Raw genomic sequence first — 21,449 nt, forward strand, 5'->3', positions numbered from 1 at the left:
TTTGATATTCTGCTCATGATTTTATATAAAAAAAAATTATAATAATAAAAATAAACCTGTCATGATTAAATGCTATAATTCTTACAAAGTTTACACTTAAATATTTGATTTCATGCTCATTTTAAAATTAAACATTATTTTTAAACTTCATAATTCTTTGTTGACTTGTGGTATCACAATACCACAATCATCCAAACAATATACACAACTTTATGGAAGAAAATTAAATACATCAATTTATACACAATGTCAGAAAAATCACAAACTTAAATTCGATATACAATAATATTCATCTCAAATATAGAAATAAAAATTTGATATCTTGCTCATTTGGAAAAACGAACAAAAAACATCCAGGCATTATTACGATATATTCTTCTGTTTGTTGAAAGAGTATTATATATTTTTATCACCATGAGGAATTTTGATTTCTTGCGGCAAGATATCATCAAGGAATAACTAGTTTTGGCAAGTACACATAAAACTCTATTGCCCACCAATCTCAATCATGCATAAGATTAAAGGGACACACCCAGGTTTTTAAACACTACAGCATATTTTTCACTATTAGAGCCATTTACGATCACTGAAATCAAACATTACTTATATTTTATTGTTTAGATTATCCATTTACATACAACCGAAGTGTTGCTGGTCATCCTGGTGTTTCTAATACCACAAAATGCATTTTTCATATTATTTTTTTTAAACATGTGCGTCTAAAAAAATAACAGTTATCGAGTCGCGTTTAGTCTATTTTAAAGGGTATTTCAACGTCACCGACTCTTGTTTCACTCTGTTGGATGCAAATTTGTTACAGGTCTGTAAATTAACCAAACTTAGTGTCCAGTTTTACGGGTTGAAATTAAAGTCTAGGTGAAAAATATGCCTTAGTGTTTAAAAACTAGGGTCTGTCCCTTTAAAATATATCAAAAATCTGGAAACCCAAATAATTTGATTAACAAGAAAAATGTTTTTTAATTTTTAAAATTCAGGAACTAATCCAGAGATAGCTCACCATCCTGTCAAATACAGGAAGTCAATTCTGACAAAACTACTTTCCAAAAATATATCATACATTTTTAATTAAAATGGGAAGCACAACACCCCTCAGCTATCTATGGATCAGTCCAAGAAATTTAATATTTCATGACAAGCAAATGAGGCATCAGATCAGATCTTTATGAAAAAACATTTATCTGAGAAAATAATTTCAGTAATAAAACAATTAAAACAAAAAAATTCTCAAATTAGTATGTATAATCAACAGATTAGTGTTTTTTAAGTACTCTTTTAAACCTATCACCTCTAAATATTAAATGGACTACCCCACTGCAACCAAAATTGACAGCCCAGTTTAAAAATTAGAAGTGAAGTGTTTTATCATCTTAGAAATAATTGAAAAAAATCCAATGAAAAGAAAATAAATAAAAAAAACATTTCTCAAATATAAAGTCCATATAGTCAGTGAATCACTTCTAAATATTAAGATGGACTAGTCCATTACAACAAAAATAGACAGTCCAGATCAAAGATTAGAAATGAAATGTTTCATCACAAAGCCATGAGATTATCTCCCCTTACTTTAAATAAGGTCAACATCAACTGTTTCGTTTGCTCTTTCTTAGGAATGCACCAAGGAAAAAAAAAAAAAAAAAAAAAGAAAAAAAAGGCAAATGGCCTAACCTCACTCAGTTGTAAAACACAACATAAAATATTGCAATAAATAACCCATTCACCCGTTATCATAATTTAGACTTGCCCAGATAAACGGATTCGTCTACTACTGATGAATGAAAAGTATAGGTGGGAACAATCTTCCAACTCATTGTTGTAAACCTATGGAATACAAATGAGATCAAAACTCTTCATCGTCATCGTCGAAATCATCCCGACCACCTATTCGACTTTTACCGCATTCGTTGTCATGGCGACTGAAATGGCCGACCCAGCTTGACTGATGACCTGCACCGAGCCGGTCAGTTTGGCAGTCAGGGCCGTGCCATTCAGTTTGTCCGTCGTCACGGTAACCGTCTTCAAGCTGCCGTCTGCCGCCGAGTTGTGTTTCATCGATGCTGCGTTGATGCTGACGGCTGTGGCGGCAGTCGTTGTCAAGACGAATGCCTCCACCGTCGGCTTGTGTGCGACCGTCTTGATGGCCCCAGGGGGAAGAACTCCGGTGTGGAATTGGACGGGTTGCGCGGGGACCGTTATCTGATTGAGGGCCAGTTCTGTCGGGTGGTGGGCCGCGGTGTGATTGCGTAGCCCATTCAGCGTCTTGTAGCTTTTGTTACAGAAACATTTGTACGACTTTTTAGCTCTAGAAAAAAAAAATGTGTATCACATTGCTACCATGTTAATGCACTGTGCCACACTTATGGCACAAATGACACATTTCGAAACATAACTATAGGTATGCAAAATTTTATAACAACTATGCAATTAACACTGGTGGATTTGTGGAATTCAGTGTTTTGGTGACAAGACTTTAATAGTAACTATATTTGCATCTACATACTCGGATGGATTTGTAGAATACAATATTTTGGTGACAAGACTTTAATAATAACTATATTTGTATCTACATACTTGTGTGGATTTGTGGAATACAGTGTATTGGTGATGAGACTTTAATAATAACTATATTTGTATCTACATACTTGGGTGGATTTGTGGAATACAGTGTTTTGGTTACAAAGACTTTAATATTAATAATAACAACTATATTTGTATCTACATACTTGGGTGGATTTGTGGAGTACAGTGTTTTGTTGAGGAGACTTTAATAATAACTATATTTGTATCTACATACTTGGGTGGATTTGTGGAATACAGTGTTTTGGTGACGAGACTTTAATAATAACTACATTTGTATCTACATACTTGGGTGGATTTGTGGAATATAGTGTTTTGGTTACAAAGACTTTAATAATAACTATATTTGTATCTACATACTCGGGTGGATTTGTGGAGTAGTGTTCTGGTTACAAAGACTTTAATAATAACTATATTTGTATCTACATTCTCAAGTGGATTTGTGGAATACAGTGTTTTGGTTACAAAGACTTTAATAATAACTATATTTGTATCTACATACTTGGGTGGATTTGTGGAATACAGTGTTTTGGTGATGAGACTTTAATAATAACTATATTTGTATCTACATACTTGGGTGGATTTGTGGAATACAGTGTTTTGGTTACAAAGACTTTAATAACAACTATATTTGTATCTACATACTCGGGTGGATTTGTGGAGTACAGTGTTTTGTTGAGAAGACTTTAATAATAACTATATTTGTATCTACATACTTGGGTGGATTTGTGGAATACAGTGTTTTGGTTACAAAGACTTTAATAATGACTATATTTGTATCTACATTCTCAAGTGGATTTGTGGAATACAGTGCTTTGGTTACAAAGACTTTAATAATAACTATATTTGTATCTACATACTTGGGTGGATTTGTGGAATACAGTGTTTTGGTGACGAGACTTTAATAATATCTATATTTGTATCTACATACTTTGGTGGATTTGTGGAATACAGTGTTTTGGTTACAAAGACTTTAATAATAACTATATTTGTATCTACATACTTGGGTGGATTTGTGGAATAGTGTTTTGGTTACAGAGACTTTAATAATAACTATATTTGTATCTACATACTCGGGTGGATTTGTGGAGTAGTGTTCTGGTTACAAAGACTTTAATAATAATTATATTTGTATCTACATTCTCAAGTGGATTTGTGGAATACAGTGTTCTGGTGACAAAGACTTTAATAATAACTATATTTGTATCTACATACTTGGGTGGATTTGTGGAATAGTGTTTTGGTTACAAAGACTTTAATAAGACCTATATTTGTCTCTACATACTCAGGTGGATTTGTGGCGTACAGTGTTTTGGTGACGAGACTTGCATCGATGCGTCCCTTGTTGAGTCCACAGTGACCATGACGCGCGTGGTACTTGATTCCGTTGACATTCTTGTAGCGTTTTTTACAGCCTGGTACAGGACACAAGTACGGCTTGTCGCCATCACGGTCATGTTGATTACTCATCATACTGCAATGAACACAAAATTATCATCATCTTTAATTAAGTGCAATTCTACAGTGTTCTGGTGACAAGACTTTAATAATAACTATATTTGTATCTACATACTTCGGTGGATTTGTGGAATTCTACAACTGATCAAAATGGAAATGGTGGTAGGCCTTTTTTGTATTGTATATCCTCCCAACAAGAAAATACAAGAAATTTTCATGGAATTAAATGTCTTACCTACCATAAACTTATTCAATATTGTTTCCAGTTACATCCACAGATATTCACCGTAATGCATGTTAAAACAATTTTTAATTTTTTTTTAAATCCTTAAAATTTAAATCCAATTCAATACAAATATTAATTTAATTGACTTTTATATTTTTTCACATGCATCGTGATGAACATCCACAGGTGTAATTATAAATCAAATTTTAATTATGTACGACTAAATGCAAAACTTTATTGTTGAGCTAAATGCCTCCATCAGAAAAGTAAAACCTACATCGTCTTTTTACTTTGGACAGGTGAGACAAAATGTTATTCAAATCAAACATGCATAGAAAAAAAAGCATTCTCAGAGTACTGTTAAAGCAATATAAGTTCCCTACTGGGGCCCAAAACTAATCATATCTTCTAAGCAATGTAAGTTCCCTACTGGGACCCAAAACTATTCACATCTTCTAAGCAATGTAAGTTCCCTACTGGGACCCAAAACTATTCATATCTTCTAAACTCAAGGGCTAACTGTCAAAAACAAATAAATTCCATTTTTGACAGTTATGGCCTTTGAATAAATTCCCAAGAAAGTAAAACTTGCTATGGCCATACATTTTTCAAAAATGGGTAAACTCTAAAACTTTATGATTTGTCGGTCTGGGATCAATCCTCGTCGGTGGGCCCTATTTGGCTATTTCTCGATCCAGCCAGTGCACCATGACTGGTATATCAAAGGGCATGGTATGTGGGATGGTGCATATAAAAGATCCCTTACTACTAATGGAAAAAGGTAGCGGGTTTCCTCTCTAAGACCAGATGTCAAAGTGACCAAACGTTTGACATCCAATAGCCGATGATTAATAAATTAATGTTCTCTAGTGGTGTTATTAAACAAATCAAACATTAAACAAACTTTGATCTGTAACTCTAGCTATGGACAAAATTTCAGCTCCAAAAAAAACTCAATGTGGGACAGACAGAAAGATGGACAGACAGACAGAACAGAGTTTATGTGTTATCTGTGCAAACCTGAGAATAAATTCGGGTGAGATTTCGTCGCTCCCGGCCCATGAATCAACACTGTCCTCATCATCCGTTGGAATGTCTTCATCATCTACCTCACTCTCTGAAAATAAAACCAGAATGAATAGAGATTATTATATACAAACTTGTGTGTTGTACTGATTTTACGAAACAAGTGTCACGATTCCTGTATTGCTCGAGCGAGAGTGAGGGTAATACATAAATCCTGACACGAGTTTCGTAAACTCAGTATGATTTCATACGCAAGTGTAATAATTTCTGTTTAATCCATATTATCCATAATATTATGTTTTTATGAATTGCATAGGCGTGGGAATTGGTGAACTGTAAAAAAGAGGAAATCTAGAGAGGTCTGGGGTGGTAAACTGTATAAAAAGAGGAAATCTAGAGGGGTCCGGGGGCAAGGACTATTGAAATGCGAGGAACGCAGTGTTCCATGAGAGGAAAACCACGAATCTGAGGAGAATTCCCACCCCTGACTGCAAAGTCCATGTCAAAGTGTTTCAAATGTAAACAGAAGGAGACGACGATATGACGTCATTTTGGTAAACAATTACACAGAGCTAAGACTGGGGAAGCCACATTATGTTATGACGTTGCTTCTCAAAATTACATCATTCATCACGTGAAATCATTTTGCGTCAAACCGGCCTTGGTGGCGTCATGGTTAGGCCATCGGTCTACAGGCTGGTAGGTACTGGGTTCGGATCCCAGGCGAGGCATGGGATTTTTAATCCAGATACCGACTCCAAACCTTGAGTGAGTGCTCAGCAAGGCTCAATGGGTAGGTGTAAACCACTTGCACTGAACAGTGATCCATAACTGGTTCAACAAAGGCCATGGTTTGTGCTATCCTGCCTGTGGGAAGCGCAAATAAAAGATCCCTTGCTGCTAATCAGAAAGAGTAGCCCATGTAGTGGCAACAGCGGATTTCCTCTCAGAATCTGTGTGGTCTTTAACCATATGTCTGACGCCATATAACCGTAAAGAAAATGTGTTGAGTGCGTCGTTAAATAAAACATTTCTTTCTTTCATTTTGCGTCAAGATCATTGTATTGCCCGAGCGAGAGTAAGGATAATACATGAATCCTGACACAAGTTTTGTAAAATCAGTATGACTCACATTCATTATCCATATTATCCATAATATTATGCTTTTATGAAGGTCCATGTCAAAACGTTTGAAACGTAACTCAAAGAAGACGATGAAATGACGTCATTTTGGTAAGCGATTACAGACAGCCAAGACTGGAGAAGCCACATTATTTTATGACGTTGCTTCCCAAAATTATTTCATTCATTGTTCACATGAAACTGTTTTGACACGTGTGTTGTACTAGTTATATTTCTATGTATATCTTAAACTATGTGGATAATAAATTTTTACATATATTTATCATAAATAACTACAATTTTTAACATATATATATATTGATGTGATAAATAACCACAATGTTTAACATATATCTGTGATAAATAAAATTTTTTTACATATCTGTGATAAATAAATACAGCTTTTACTTATATTTGTGATAAATAAGTACAATATTACATATACAGTTGAATCCTGTTGGCTCGAACCCCGTCAGTGCTCGAGAAAGTGTTCAACCCATCGAGTAGTTTGACCGAACCATTCGGTCCACATCGGATATTTCCGTAACATCAGTTAAGACAGCTGAATTGGATACATATTATTTTGGTAACTGCAAACTTTAAAATTTCATCAAGGTATTATATATCAAAATATCAGAGTGAAAGGATTTATTACAAGTTACTCCGATTGTGTGATGCAGAAGCCCTTATCGGTATTAAGTAAATGTGTGGTTGCTGAAGTGATGACAGCTGAGTTACTCGCCTACTGTTTCATTTAAGACTTGTAGACGTGTTCAAAGTAACGCTTCACGCCGAGGTCATTTTGTGCACTAATTGTTTTATTGGTATCACGGTTCATCGAACAGGTACCGTAACACTAGCTGTACTTGAAAGATCATTACCGATAGCTGCTTAACACACATTTCATTTCATTTCAACTTATTATCGTGCTTATATCCAATTAAGGTTCAAACACATCTATCACTCAGCTATCTGGGTTGTCTGTCCAGGACAGTGGATTAGTTGTTAGTTGGTTAGTGGTTAGTGAGAGAGAAGAGGGTGTAGTGGCCTTACACCTACCCATTGAGCCCTTAAGAACTCGCTCTGGGTTGGAGCCGGTACCGGGCTGCGAACCCTGTACCTACCAGCCTGTAGTCCGATGGCTTAACCACTGCGCCACCGAGGCCGGTTAACACACAACATGACAGGTATGACAAAGAAAGGATTACATGGCTATTGTTGCAATTCTCTGATTCATCTATAGCCTGTACCGCCTAAATAATTTTAATCCGAAGGTTGTAGTAACAAACTGCGCAAGCGCGGCATTTGTTGGTCCTTTTCAGTGGTTTTCCATTTGATATTTGATGGATCACCAGTTCGAGGGAGCTATAGCTAATAATACAGACGGGGCCGATAATTTAGTTTGAGCGAAGGCTTATAGTCGACCCTGGACGTGTTCAACCCATCATCAGTTAATATACGGGTTTACTGAACAAAAAGACTCAGGACTTCATTTTTGGTTCGAACGTTGCGGTGTGGTCGACCCTTCCGAGGTCAAGCCAATGAGATTCTACTGTATATATATATAATATGATAAATACATGTAATTACAATCTGTAAAATAAAAAAATTTCATATCTGTTATATATTTCCAGTGCAATTAAAGTATGTAATATTTTTCAGATCACATACTTTAACTATTTGATAACTTTGCAAATTTTATATAAAGTAATCGAGGTCACGGCACTAAGTTTATTGACATTTAAGTAAATGTACTAGGGTGACACTCCATAAATGATGTATGCATTCATAGTCATCAAGCCAAATCATTTCAATAGCAACTTTACATTGAAAGCTACCCAGCGTTCAGAAAACAAAAAATGTTAAGCACCAATTTATTTTTATGTAAGGATATCCAAATGACGTCATTCAAGTTCGATGTCATTTCTCAGGGCTTCTAGATTATGGTAGCCCCACTTCCATGGGTAGTGATATTCAATGTTGGGCTAGTAAATAACTACTATTGCCATGCCCGATGGCTAGTGAAAAAACCCCAGTTCAAATGTTGCAGTTAAGTCTATTTTGTAAATATGAATATCATACTCCCACTCCAAATCCCAATGCTCTATCTCCCTCTTTATCCGACTATTACTATTATTCAGTAAAATTGTATTAACTTAAAGTAAAGTAGGGCTAGTGAAATTTAAATTGTGGCTAGTAAATTTTAAAAATCACTGATCCCATGGCTAGTGGATTTTATAAAAATTCCAGAAGCCCTGCATTTCCATTCAAAAAGATACGTCACATATTCTTACCTCATTTGAAAATCTAGTAATGGTGGACTGGAATTAAAGTTGCGTGTACAGTTTACAAAAACACGTTGTATTAATCTTGAGATAATATATGATAAAGAGATTATTACCCTCGTGTATTTCGGTATCGTCAATATCATATATTAGGAATAAAAATAATGTATTATGCTCGCCAGAAGCTCGCATAATGCAATTTTTATTCCTAATATATGATACTGACAATACTGAAAAACACTAACCTCTAACCTCTATTTATTTATCGAAAATATAAGTAAAAATAGTGAAATATAGCATTTGCAGCTCTGACAATGGACCTTTAAAATGAGGTTGAGACTGTCTGGTTTAAAGACTACCAACTCACCTGGTTTAAAGACTACCAACTCACCTGGTTTAAAGACTACCAACTCACCTGGTTTAAAGGCTACTAACTCACCTGTTGGAGTACTGCAAGGCAACGACAAGGCTGGGGATTGTGGCTCTATGTGCTTCTTAACCATGCCGCCATCTTTCTTTGCTGCTTCCGTGAAAAATCTGTAAAACACCATACAGTAAGAATTAACAACAAGGACGTTATTAATTACGAGATAGGCCTATGAAAATTGCGAGACTGATTGTTTTGTTTGTGCACTTTCGCGCAAATATAATTTTGCATAACCTATTTTTTGTTCGCACGAAATTTGGATCACCATTTACTTGGATATATAACAGGTTACACAAAAAAGAAATGGGTCACCTGGATTTATTTCTGCGTAACCGATAAATGGGTCACACAGTTTTTCAATTCCCAGAGGCCTGTGAGATAATTACATTAATTTATTTCAATTACAATTATGTTAATTAATTTTTTTCAATTTTATAATTGCACCCTTTTTGTATCTCTCCTTTGAATTTCTTCTTATTTTTTTTCAAATTTGGTAGATTACGATCAAGTAGATTTCAACTTCTTTTGCTATTCACCTACACATCCCAGTCCTTGTCTCTCCAACTGAAACAGGTGCTTGTCTCTTGTACCCACATGTCAAAACACTACCATATTCCATCAGCTTTAGCAGCAGACTTAGTCTCAATCTTTTTAACTTTTGAAATAATTTCCAGTACATCAAAGAGTACATTGGTTTATTAATCATCGGCTACTGGATGTTAAATATTTGGTAATTTTGACACATAATCTTAGAGAGGAAACCTGCTACATTTTTCCTTCAGTAGCAAGGGATCTTTTATATGCACCATCTCACAGACGGGATAGCACATACCATGGATTTTGATATACCAGTCGTGGTGCACTGGCTGGAACGAGAAGTAGCCCAATGGGCTGACAAATCAAGCGAACAGTTTACCGCTGGGCTACATCTCGCCATGTCCCACGTATAGTGACTGGCTGGAACGAGAAGTAGACCAATGGGTCCACTGACAGGGATCGATCCCAGACCGACACAATGACATGAGGCAGAAGGCCACAAACGTTCCCAAAGGGATTCCTGGGATTCTCTAACAGGGCCTCCACGAGTCCAGAATACTGGACTCGAGAACTCTAGGGTCAAAGTTGACCCGGACCCAAGTACCCGGCACTTACACGAAATAGCAGAAAGCATCTTCATTCCAGCGCTGACCCACAATGGCAAATTATGCCACTGTATTGCACTTAGGAAGCATCTTCATTCCAGCGCTGACCCACAATGGCAAATTATGCCACTGTCTTGCATTTAGGAAGCATCTTCATTCCAGCGCTGACCCACAATGGCAAATTATGCCACTGTCTTGCATTTAGGAAGCATCTTCATTCCAGCGCTGACCCACAATGCCAAATTATGCCACTGTCTTGCATTTAGGAAGCATCTTCATTCCAGCGCTGACCCACAATGCCAAATTATGCCACTGTATTGCATTTAGGAAGCATCTTCATTCCAGCGCTGACCCACAATGCCAAATTATGCCACTGTATTGCATTTAGGAAGCATCTTCATTCCAGCGCTGACCCCAATGCCAAATTATGCCACTGTATTGCATTTAGGAAGCATCTTCATTCCAGCGCTGACCCACAATGCCAAATTATGCCACTGTATTTTAGGAAGCATCTTCATTCCAGCTCTGACCCACAATGCCAAATTATGCCACTGTATTGCACTTAGGAAGCATCTTCATTCCAGCGCTGACCCACAATGCCAAATTATGCCACTGTATTGCACTTAGGAAGCATCTTCATTCCAGCGCTGACCCACAATGCCAAATTATGCCACTGTATTGCACTTAGGAAGCATCTTCATTCCAGCGCTGACCCACAATGCCAAATTATGCCACTGTATTGCACTTAGGAAGCATCTTCATTCCAGCGCTGACCCACAATGCCAAATTATGCCACTGTATTGCATTTAGGAAGCATCTTCATTCCAGCGCTGACCCACAATGCCAAATTATGCCACTGTATTGCATTTAGGAAGCATCTTCATTCCAGCGCTGACCCACAATGGCAAATTATGCCACTGTATTGCAGTTAGGAAGCATCTTCATTCCAGCTCTGCGCAAATTATGCCACCCTTAGGAACATCTTCATTCCAGCGCTGACCCACAATGCCAAATTATGCCACTGTATTGCATTTAGGAAGCATCTTCATTCCAGCGCTGACCCACATGGCATTATGCCACTGTATTGCACTTAGGAAGCATCTTCATTCCAGCGCTGCCACAATGCAAATTATGCCACTGTCTTGCTTAGGAAGCATCTTCATTCCAGCGCTGACCCACAATGCCAAATTATGCCACTGTCTTGCATTTAGGAAGCATCTTCATTCCAGCGCTGACCCACAATGCCAAATTATGCCACTGTATTGCACTTAGGAAGCATCTTCATTCCAGCGCTGACCCACAATGGCAAATTATGCCACTGTATTGCAGTTAGGAAGCATCTTCATTCCAGCGCTGACCCACAATGGCAAATTATGCCACTGTATTGCATTTAGGAAGCATCTTCATTCCAGCGCTGACCCACAATGCCAAATTATGCCACTGTATTGCATTTAGGAAGCATCTTCATTCCAGCGCTGACCCACAATGCCAAATTATGCCACTGTATTGCATTTAGGAAGCAGTTGATACGTTCAGTATTGTGACGTACGGCCAGATTAAGAGAGAAACTAGCACATGATCATATAGGTCTAATTACTGTGTAACTTGTACATGTATTGCTGATTAGTTACTGCTGAAGTTAATGTCCTACATTATCTCACTTGTACGGATACTCGAGTCATGTGAACGGACTCGAGTCTTGCTAGACTCGGATCGTGCCCAAGTACTCGTGGAAAATTTATTCTCCAATGTAAAAAATTATAAATAGAGAATAATACATGAGTTTCCATTTGATACCATTTATCTTACGAGTTGTTTAAAAACGTATCCAACAAGTTGTAAGATAAAACGGACACGAATGTAGTATTCTATTTCTTACATATCTCGAAATAATGAAAATGTAAACAATATAATGAACTAAATTATGTTGTTACAGAACATAGCCTAACTGGGTCATAGCATATGGATACTTGGCTTTAAGCATACATACCACGTCATAACCAAATCACTACTGTACTAACAGATCTGTTTTCCTTGAAAAATAGAGCACTCTATTTGCCAACCACTTGGAAAATGAAATTGATGAAAAGCAAAGCATTGTAATAATACAGCTTATTTTGAATTTGAATGACGTCAGTATTCCAATGACGTCACTTTACATATCCTTACAATAACACTAAACTGGGTCATGACCTCTCAGAAACGATCTCCAACATACGTTGTATACGATTTTGATACACTACATGGACAAGTGCAAGAAAATATAATAAAAATATAACTGTCGCAAAATTTAATGGGGGCCGATTCCCTGGCACCTCCTTAGATCCACCACTGAGTACAAATACTACTTACTTTAAGACATAGCTTAACGCAACTGCTGCAGGCTGCTGCACTTCCCGTTTCTCATTCAACCGTGGGTCACTGTCTGTCAAAGAAGAAAAAACACCCACTTTAGTAGACATTTCATTCTTCTTTCCATCATAACTTATATGTGTAAAACAATTTCTTCGTGATACTGACTTTTATTCTAAATTTTTATCTTACCTATCTGTGATATTTGTATATTTGTAACTTTGCACAGTTCTTTACTACAATGTGTTTTAATTTAACAGACTTGTGCATTTTTATACTGATGTTGATCATCACTTAATGTTTACATATCATAGTTTGACACCGAATAGCCAATACATATATATATTCTATTCTATTCTATATATCGTCGCGTGAGAGCTAAAAGGTCATAAGTGGCAGATACAACCTAAAACGTCTTTTTTGCATATTCGGAATCGCCATCCCCGATTACATATAGACACAAAAAATCATAGCTGTGTCCCTAATAGCATCACTTATACAGAAGGATTTAAATAGTCGTAAGTGAATCACAGATACCAATTTGCACGAAAATAGACGTAACCGACATATACGACTTTCCTCCGATTTGCTTGCTGTCCGTTATGTGAACACGACTGGTCGTATGTGGTAGATACACCCTTTTTAAATACAGTTCGTTATATAATTATGTCTAACATAGGTCGTATGTTCCAAATACGACCCATATGTATTCTTTGTTATCGGTCTGTGATAGAAATTACAAATGTGAAGTACAATAGAGCATACATTATATCAATATTTTTATCTGCTTGAATCCTAAAAATAATATGACTTTTGTCGCTGTGAGAGCCCGGTCTATTATGGCAAAAAAAACTGATACTGCATGCAACGAACCTGTTGGCAACAGACAAGAATTGTGTCTGTATATATAAATAGCAATTACAGTAACATTAATGTTTGTATGGTTTGCTATTTTATGTGCACCATAATTATAATAATAAACATGTTTTAGTGAATTTTCTTGAAAAACAAATATCTATTTTGGAGTGTTTTTAATCGAAGTAAAGTTTCCAACACGTAATTTGTATCTGTAGATACAATTTTAATTCATAATAATGTTGTATGTGGCATATACGACTAAAGTGCAAGCATAATTACACTGATTTTGGATGTATTTAATTATATTTTACGGTAATCAAGTTCCGTCTTTCAGCTGCCTTTGGAGATCTACAGGATTGCCCTAATGTAGGCATTATGGATTAACAATATTGCACATACAAACGTCATTGTAAGTTATCCAGGACAAAGTCCAGTAACAAAAAACAGTGTAATTAGACGTAAGGTTAAAAGGCGAATAAAGTGAATGTGGCCTCAACATAAACGATAGCAAGATCTATGAATTTTGATTAACTTTACAGTTAACGAATATTTGCAACATAATGTTGAACGTGAACATGACACAACACACACACCAAAACATTAGCACAACATAGCACGCACAACGTAAGCTGAACATGACATAGCACACACAACATAAGATGGTCATGACATAGCACACACAACATAAGATGGTCATGACATAGCACACACAACCGGACATGAACATGACATAGCTCACACAACAGGCCCTGAACATGATATATAGCATACACAACAGAACTTGGCACATCAATGACAACAAGACCTGAACATAACATAGCAAAAAGCTGAACATGAGAAAATAATCATCATAGAAAATGAATATGACATACACATAGCACTTGCGACAGTTTATTTGTTTGTTTTGTTTACCAACACCACTAGAGCACATTAATGAATTAATCATCGTCCATTGGATGTCAAACATTTGGTAATTATGACTCGTAGTCATCAGAGGAAACTGGCTACATTTTTCCTAATGCAGCAAGGGATCTTTTATATGCACTTCTCCACAGACAGGACAGCACATACCATGGCCTTTATCCAGTCACTTGCGACAGAACCTGAACATGACATAGCACTGACAACAGAACCTGAACATAATAGAGAACTCATAACATAACCTGAACATGATGTGGCACACATAACAGAACCTGAACATGACATAGTACACACAAGAAAACTTGAACATGACATAGCACTCACAAGAAAACCTGCATATGACGTGGCACACACAAAAGAACCTGAACGTGGCATAGTACACACAACAGAACCTGAAGAACATGACAGAACACACATATAACATACCATGATCATGACGTAGCACACACAAGAGAACTTGAACATGACATATCACTCACAACAGACACAGAAAATAATTTAGCACACACAACAGAAACCTGAGGATTGATCACTTAACACTCAATAAAACATGGAGAGAACACTGTACATAACATAGTCTGGAGATACAACTGAACACACATCATACATAACCTGGAGAGATCTCTGAACACAGTAGAAGCTGAAGAGATCACTGAACACACAACATAACCTGGAGAGATCACTGAACACACAACATAACCTGGAGAGATCACTGAACACACAACATAACCTGAAGAGATCATTGAACACACAACATAACCTGGAGAGATCACTGAACATACATCATAACCTGGAGATATCACTGGACGCACAACAGAACTTGGAGAGATCACTGGACACACAACGGAACCTGGAGCGATCACTGGACACACAATAGAACCTGGAGAGATCACTGGACACACAATAGAACCTGGAGAGATCACTGGACACACAACAGAACCTGGAGAGATCACTGGACACAATAGAACCTGGAGAGATCACTGGACACACAATAGAATTTGGAGAGATCACTGGACACAATAGAACCTGGAGAGATCACTGGACACACAATAGAACCTGGAGAGATCACTGGACACACAATAGAATTTGGAGAGATCACTGGACACACAAGAGAACCTGGAGAGATCACTGGACACACAAGAGAACCTGGAGAGATCACTGGACACACAAGAGAACCTGGAGAGATCACTGGACATACAACAGAACCTGGAGAGATCACTGGACACACAACAGAATTTGGAGAGATCACTGGACACACAACAGAACCTGGAGAGATCACTGAACACACAATACAACCTGGAGAGATCACAGGACACACAACAGAACCTGGAGAGATCACTGGACACACAATAGAACCTGGAGAGATCACTGGACACACAATAGAATTTGGAGAGATCACTGGACACACAATAGAACCTGTAGAGATCACTGGACACACAACAGAACCTAGAAAGATCACTGGACACACAACAGAACCTGGAGAGAACACTGGACACACAATAGAACCTGGAGAGATCATTGGACACACAACAGAACCTGGAGAGATCACTGGACACACATAGAACCTGGAGAGATCACTGGACACACAACAGAATTTGGAGAGATCACTGGACACACAATAGAACCTGCAGACATCACTGGACACACAACAGAACCTAGAAAGATCACTGGACACACAACAGAACCTGGAGAGAACACTGGACACACAATAGAACCTGGAGAGATCACTGGACACACAACAGAACCTAGAAATATCACTGGACACACATCATAACCTGGAGAGATCACTGGACACACACCAGAACCTAGAAAGATCACTGAACACACAATAGAACTTGGAGAGATCACCAGACACACAACAGAACCTGTAAAGATCACTGAACACACTATATAACCTGGAGAGATCACTGGACACAGAACAGAACCCGGAGGGTACACCTAACACACAACAGAACCTGGAAATATAACTGGACGCACAACAGATCCTGGAGAGATCACTGAACACATTATAACCTGGAAAGATCACTGGACACACAACAGAACCCAGAGAGATCACCAAATACACAACAAAACCAGGAGTGTGCACTGAATACACAACAGAACCCGGAGAGTACACCCAATGCACAGCAGAAGCTGTAGGGGTTACTGTTCACTCAATATAACCTGGAGAGAATCCTGCATACTCAACAGGTGGACATAGTATAGTGTTCGCTACTTCTGGATTTGATATTCAGTACACACCCTCATTGGAAATGTAAACCCTACATCCTTTGAATGAGCTTCACTTGAACCCGGTGTATCCCAAACCAATAAGCAGCTAAACATAGCTCCTTCATTAAAGGATACCAGTTTCAGTTTGCTTAAAGTCGCACACCCTAGTTTCAGCCCGCAAAAATTAATTCTAATTTTGGTTAATCTACAAAACTGTAACACACTTAGATCACGTTTTTATAAACTAGAGTAAAAAAGCAGGTTTTATATAATATCGATAAATACCATGGGAATCCCCGTGACCCAATTACTTGAAATAATTTTGAAAGTTAGTATTCTGATGTCACCGGTAGATGTCGCTCGAAGCACAGAAATGCCTATGTCACGACAAATTTCCCAGAGTGCACACAGACTTGGGGTGCGTTCCTTTCATCTCTCCTGGGCATGTTCCAACTGTTCTGTCCTGGACAGCAAAAGGAATGAGTTTGGAACAGGAAGTTACTTTACCAACATGGGTGCTTCTGTTGAGGAAGTGGCTGCTGCAGCAATCATGATACTTGAATCGGAATAAGATGACAATGATAGTCCGTCACTGACCATGTTGACTACACTACAGTGTTTGAAATAATAAATTTTATATATAAACTGCAATTAGCCTACATTTGCTATTCGGCACCGGGTATTAGTGGCTAACCTATTGTTATTAGCAATTAGACGCACCGTTTATTATTGTTGGTAGTAGTGGTAGTGGTAGTAGTTTTACAGTCTGTAGGAACCAGAGGTGGGGAGGCATTTCCCCTCCCCAGGACGAAAATGTAAGGGTTTTTTAAATTTAAATAAAGGTAATAATATAGCTTGTGCCCCCCACCCCCACCCCCCAAGGTTGTATCCCCTCTCCAGATATCGTAAGACTTAGCAAAATTATTGGTTTTAAGGGTTTGTAATGTTTTGTATTGAGATACTTGTCTGAACTTTATTGTTAATGAAAATGTTCATGAACTGTGAAGAAAAACCTCACAAATGAACGACAAGCAAACGACAACAAATCGGATGTTGATTGCACGAATCATGCACGAGAAAACAAACCAAACCAAAATGATAATGGTCACATGGTATACCAACGTCTGTGACGTTGAAACGGGAAGATCCCCTCTAAAAATAGATTAGACCTTGTCTGCTCAATGGTTTTTTCTCAGACGCGCATGCGTTCTTAAGAAATACGAAAAATGCATTTTGTGGTATTACAAACACCAGGATTACCAGGATTACCAAAAAACACTTCAGGTGAATGGAAATGTATATTTTAAATAATAAAATCTAAGTAAAGTGCAATTTTATTTGTGAGAAAATGGGTTTAATAGCAAAAAACAATGGCATAATGGTTAACAACTAGGGCATTTCCCTTTAACTATTCTGGTTTGTCTGTTGCATTAGCTGATAAACCAAGTAAAAAAAATGGGTTAAGTTTAGGGTTAGGATTAAGAAAATCATACAGTAATGATAAGAGTAATTAATTTTGTCAAAAAGTTAACTTAAAAAACAAATTTTGCTAAAATATTTGGGTATGGCACCATACCCATTTTAACCTCTGGCAGAAAGCCTGCACCAGATAAGGTCACACAAAATCAGAGGCGAGTAAAAAAAACCCAAGGATTTCACGAGTCAGAGTAGTTTTTTTCACATTATTATTTTCTTCAATGGGTAATTTTATTTATCATATTATTATTAACAAAAGTAAAATAACTTTTTTCACGTAATATTTTGTTTAAGCTGTGATTTTATTAATACGTACTTCTACTTGTATTCCTTTTTGAATGTTTGCTTCTAAATATTTTCTATTTACAAGTTTTCTCCTTTTTAAAACTAAATATGTGATTTGCAAAACTGAAATGTTTTAGAAGTGATGGTTCTTTCAGAATAAATATTCAAATTTACTTGATATACTGTTGGTCGTAAATGATGCATTTAATTTAATCATGAATAATTGTCATAACTACAACTATTTAAGCAAATAACTAAAACACCTAATATGCTATAAATACTGCAAATATACAAAGAAATCATAAATATGTTCAGCTTTCATTGTCATTAAAACAAATTCGACATCTTAAATACTGATCAAGAAAAACAGTTTTCCTTCATTATCTCGGCTTTTTAAAAATGAATTACATTGCATTATAAAGTGTAAATTTTGCTGTAATAACAGTTAAATATATAGTTTAACCTAAAAACATCTACCTACAGTAACAGTACTTGTTTTGTTTACATCAAAATATCTGTGTGAACATATTTATGTTAGTCTTGCATGACAAATCTGCCCCCAAATAATAGCCTACAAAACAAGCCCACACACCAGTATGTACATATGCACAACCAAAAACATAACCCAAACCTAACACGCACATTTGAAGAAAAAAAGTTTTATCTATGTACATATACCAGTGGCGTATGAAGGTGGCAAGGTGGGGGGATGTATACACAGAATTACTTACAGTAATAAAGTGATAATGTCCATTACAATTTGAGGGGCGTCCGCACGGCTATCAAACAATACCTGGTGATCTTAATAAAAGAGGCACGTCTTTTTAGTGTGTCTAAACACATTGTCTGGGGACAATCTAAATATACACCTGCCAATCAGAAACCACAGGTACAGGCCACGGAAAGAAAAAGACTAATTAACCAAGAACACACTCCAATTATTATTTCAGTACCGTATATCGCTGTGTATTAGCCGACTCCATGCATTAGCCGACCCCCTAGTTTCACCCTCCAAATCGGCTTTAAAATTATAGACCGTGTATATAAGCCGACCCCCCTATATAAAACTAACCAAGTCAGATGTCTGTGTGGTCTACAAAATGACGGTATGTGGGTTAATTTATGTACAAAACATAATACAGTTATTTCAACACTTTGACAATGGTGGCTTATTTTGTATTGAAAAATAATATATACTTGTTGCCGGCTTACTGGGATGGATATTATTACAGAACATTGTGATGCTTCCGTAAAAATCAGGTATGTTTTGTTTCTTCAGTTCGAAGACTAATTCCTGATGCAACACGTTAGGTATTACATAACCACCAGCTCAGTACTTGAAAAATATTAGCATGCACCGCGTGCACCCAGTTTTAAAAGTTACATGCACACACAAAAATCAGCATGCACTGGTGCATGTACTAATACTGTATTTCGAGCCCTGCAATTATACTTGTTGATATTAAACAATAATATGCATTAATATTGTTGAATATGCATATCAAGCCAAATGCCTTAATTGTCCCTTCCTTTAAACTATTGTTATATTTAATTAATAAAACGTTAATGATATGAATTGACTAAACAGTTGGGGCGAGTTGACCAATGGCTGGGGCGAGTTTGTTTAGGAGCGAGTTGACCAGCTCCCTCTCTGCCGTCATCAGAAAATACCTATATCTCTCACTTTTACTGCTAAAGACGAGACAAAAAATTGGCTTGTGACCATCTCCCCCACTTTAGATATTCTTCTTACAGACCTGAATATTACAGCAATGGGCAAAATATCCCTCCCCCTCCTTTCATTCATTCCATATATAAGGGTATCAGGTCGTTTCGTAACCATACCGTTTCGTAACCATACCGTTTCGTATCACACCGGTTTGTACCCAAAAGCATACCAGTTCGTACCCAAAGACATACCAGTTCATACCCAAAGGCATACCAAGTAACCAAACAAAGGCATAAATTAAAACAAAAAGTTGTATTATTCTATCAAAAATGTATTATATCGGACAATGTAGGCATTATTAGACCTAAAAAAAAGTCCACATTCCAAAAACATGGGATATCAGATCTTATTATATTTCTGTTATATGTGCGTGCGTGTACGCACGTAAGTACGTGTATGAATGTTTTTGTTTTGAGCATATATACGTACGAAGAGAGGATCGGTCTTGCTGCACTGTGGAATCGACACCAAATTACAAGACAAAAGAATTGCTCTTTGGCTACGAAAAGGTATGCTTTTTGGTTACAAAATGGCATGCTTCAGTGATGCACAGCACATAATTGCTCATTTAATGCTTATAAAAGATACTGAGTGATTATTACAACAAATGTTTTGTTAAATGTTACAATATGTTTGTAATATAACATTATAATTGTGTATTTAAAAAATATATTAATGTTAGGTGTAATGTATGACATTATTTAATTGGTTACGAACTGGTATGCTAGTGGTTACGAAACAGTATGGTACGAACGTGTTTGGGTACGAAAAGTCTAGAAACCATACATAAGTCCCATCAAAAAATCCCTCTTTACATTGATGAGGGGGGGGGGTGGTGGTCCGGGGGGATATATTTCCCAGCAATGGTTGGAAGCAGCAGATCAAGGGGTAAATGTCTGATTACCTTCACACACACACACCACACACCTTTCATGTTTAAATGATTTGCTTTTATATGTTTTAATAAATCCTAAGAACACATCATTAAAATAAAATACATAAATAAAACTTATTCTGTCAAATCAAATTACTACTTTTAGAATGACATGCATATATATTTTGTGTGGTAGTTTGACAGCTAGCACGTGCAACACCCACGTGCCACTGCCCATATATAGAACATGTAAACATCAAACTTTAAACAAAGATATTTTTCAATCGCATACGTCAATGCATTTTCTAGTTAGGTAGAATAAATCTAGAATCATTGTGTACCTATGTGCGTTTCTTCGATGTGTTGAATAAGATCTGCTAGTGATGTAAATGTCAATCCGCATCCTTGAAATGTACAATTATTTACCAAGAACACCGCCATTTGCAGCACCTGCAGCCTCGT

General features: G+C 36.9%; 1 protein-coding gene across 1 annotated transcript; it reads right to left on the minus strand.

Moving 5' to 3' along the window:
- Positions 1–1,696: 1,696 nt before the first annotated feature.
- On the minus strand, positions 1,697–21,449 carry LOC121384988 (juxtaposed with another zinc finger protein 1-like). The gene is made up of 6 exons (XM_041515500.1): positions 21,329–21,449; positions 12,634–12,706; positions 9,152–9,249; positions 5,300–5,396; positions 3,881–4,069; positions 1,697–2,320 (listed from the first exon to the last, which is right to left on the minus strand). The coding sequence occupies exons 1-6, from the start codon at positions 21,426–21,428 to the stop codon at positions 1,900–1,902; spliced, it is 978 nt and encodes a 325-aa protein (XP_041371434.1). The 5' UTR covers positions 21,429–21,449; the 3' UTR covers positions 1,697–1,899.

Source organism: Gigantopelta aegis, chromosome 11 (genome assembly GCF_016097555.1).
Source record: "Gigantopelta aegis isolate Gae_Host chromosome 11, Gae_host_genome, whole genome shotgun sequence".
Classification (NCBI taxonomy): domain Eukaryota; kingdom Metazoa; phylum Mollusca; class Gastropoda; order Neomphalida; family Peltospiridae; genus Gigantopelta; species Gigantopelta aegis.

Bases quoted from the DNA above. Each gene is read 5' to 3' on its own strand.
- LOC121384988 (XM_041515500.1), bottom strand. From the start codon at position 21,428: ATGGCGGTGTTCTTGGTAAATAATTGTACATTTCAAGGATGCGGATTG. The intron at 9,250-12,633 runs GTAAGTAGTATT...GGTGTTTTACAG, and splicing joins GCGTTAAGCTATGTCTTAAA to ATTTTTCACGGAAGCAGCAA. The intron at 2,321-3,880 runs GTATGTAGAGAC...TTTTTTTTCTAG, and splicing joins TACGCCACAAATCCACCTGA to AGCTAAAAAGTCGTACAAAT.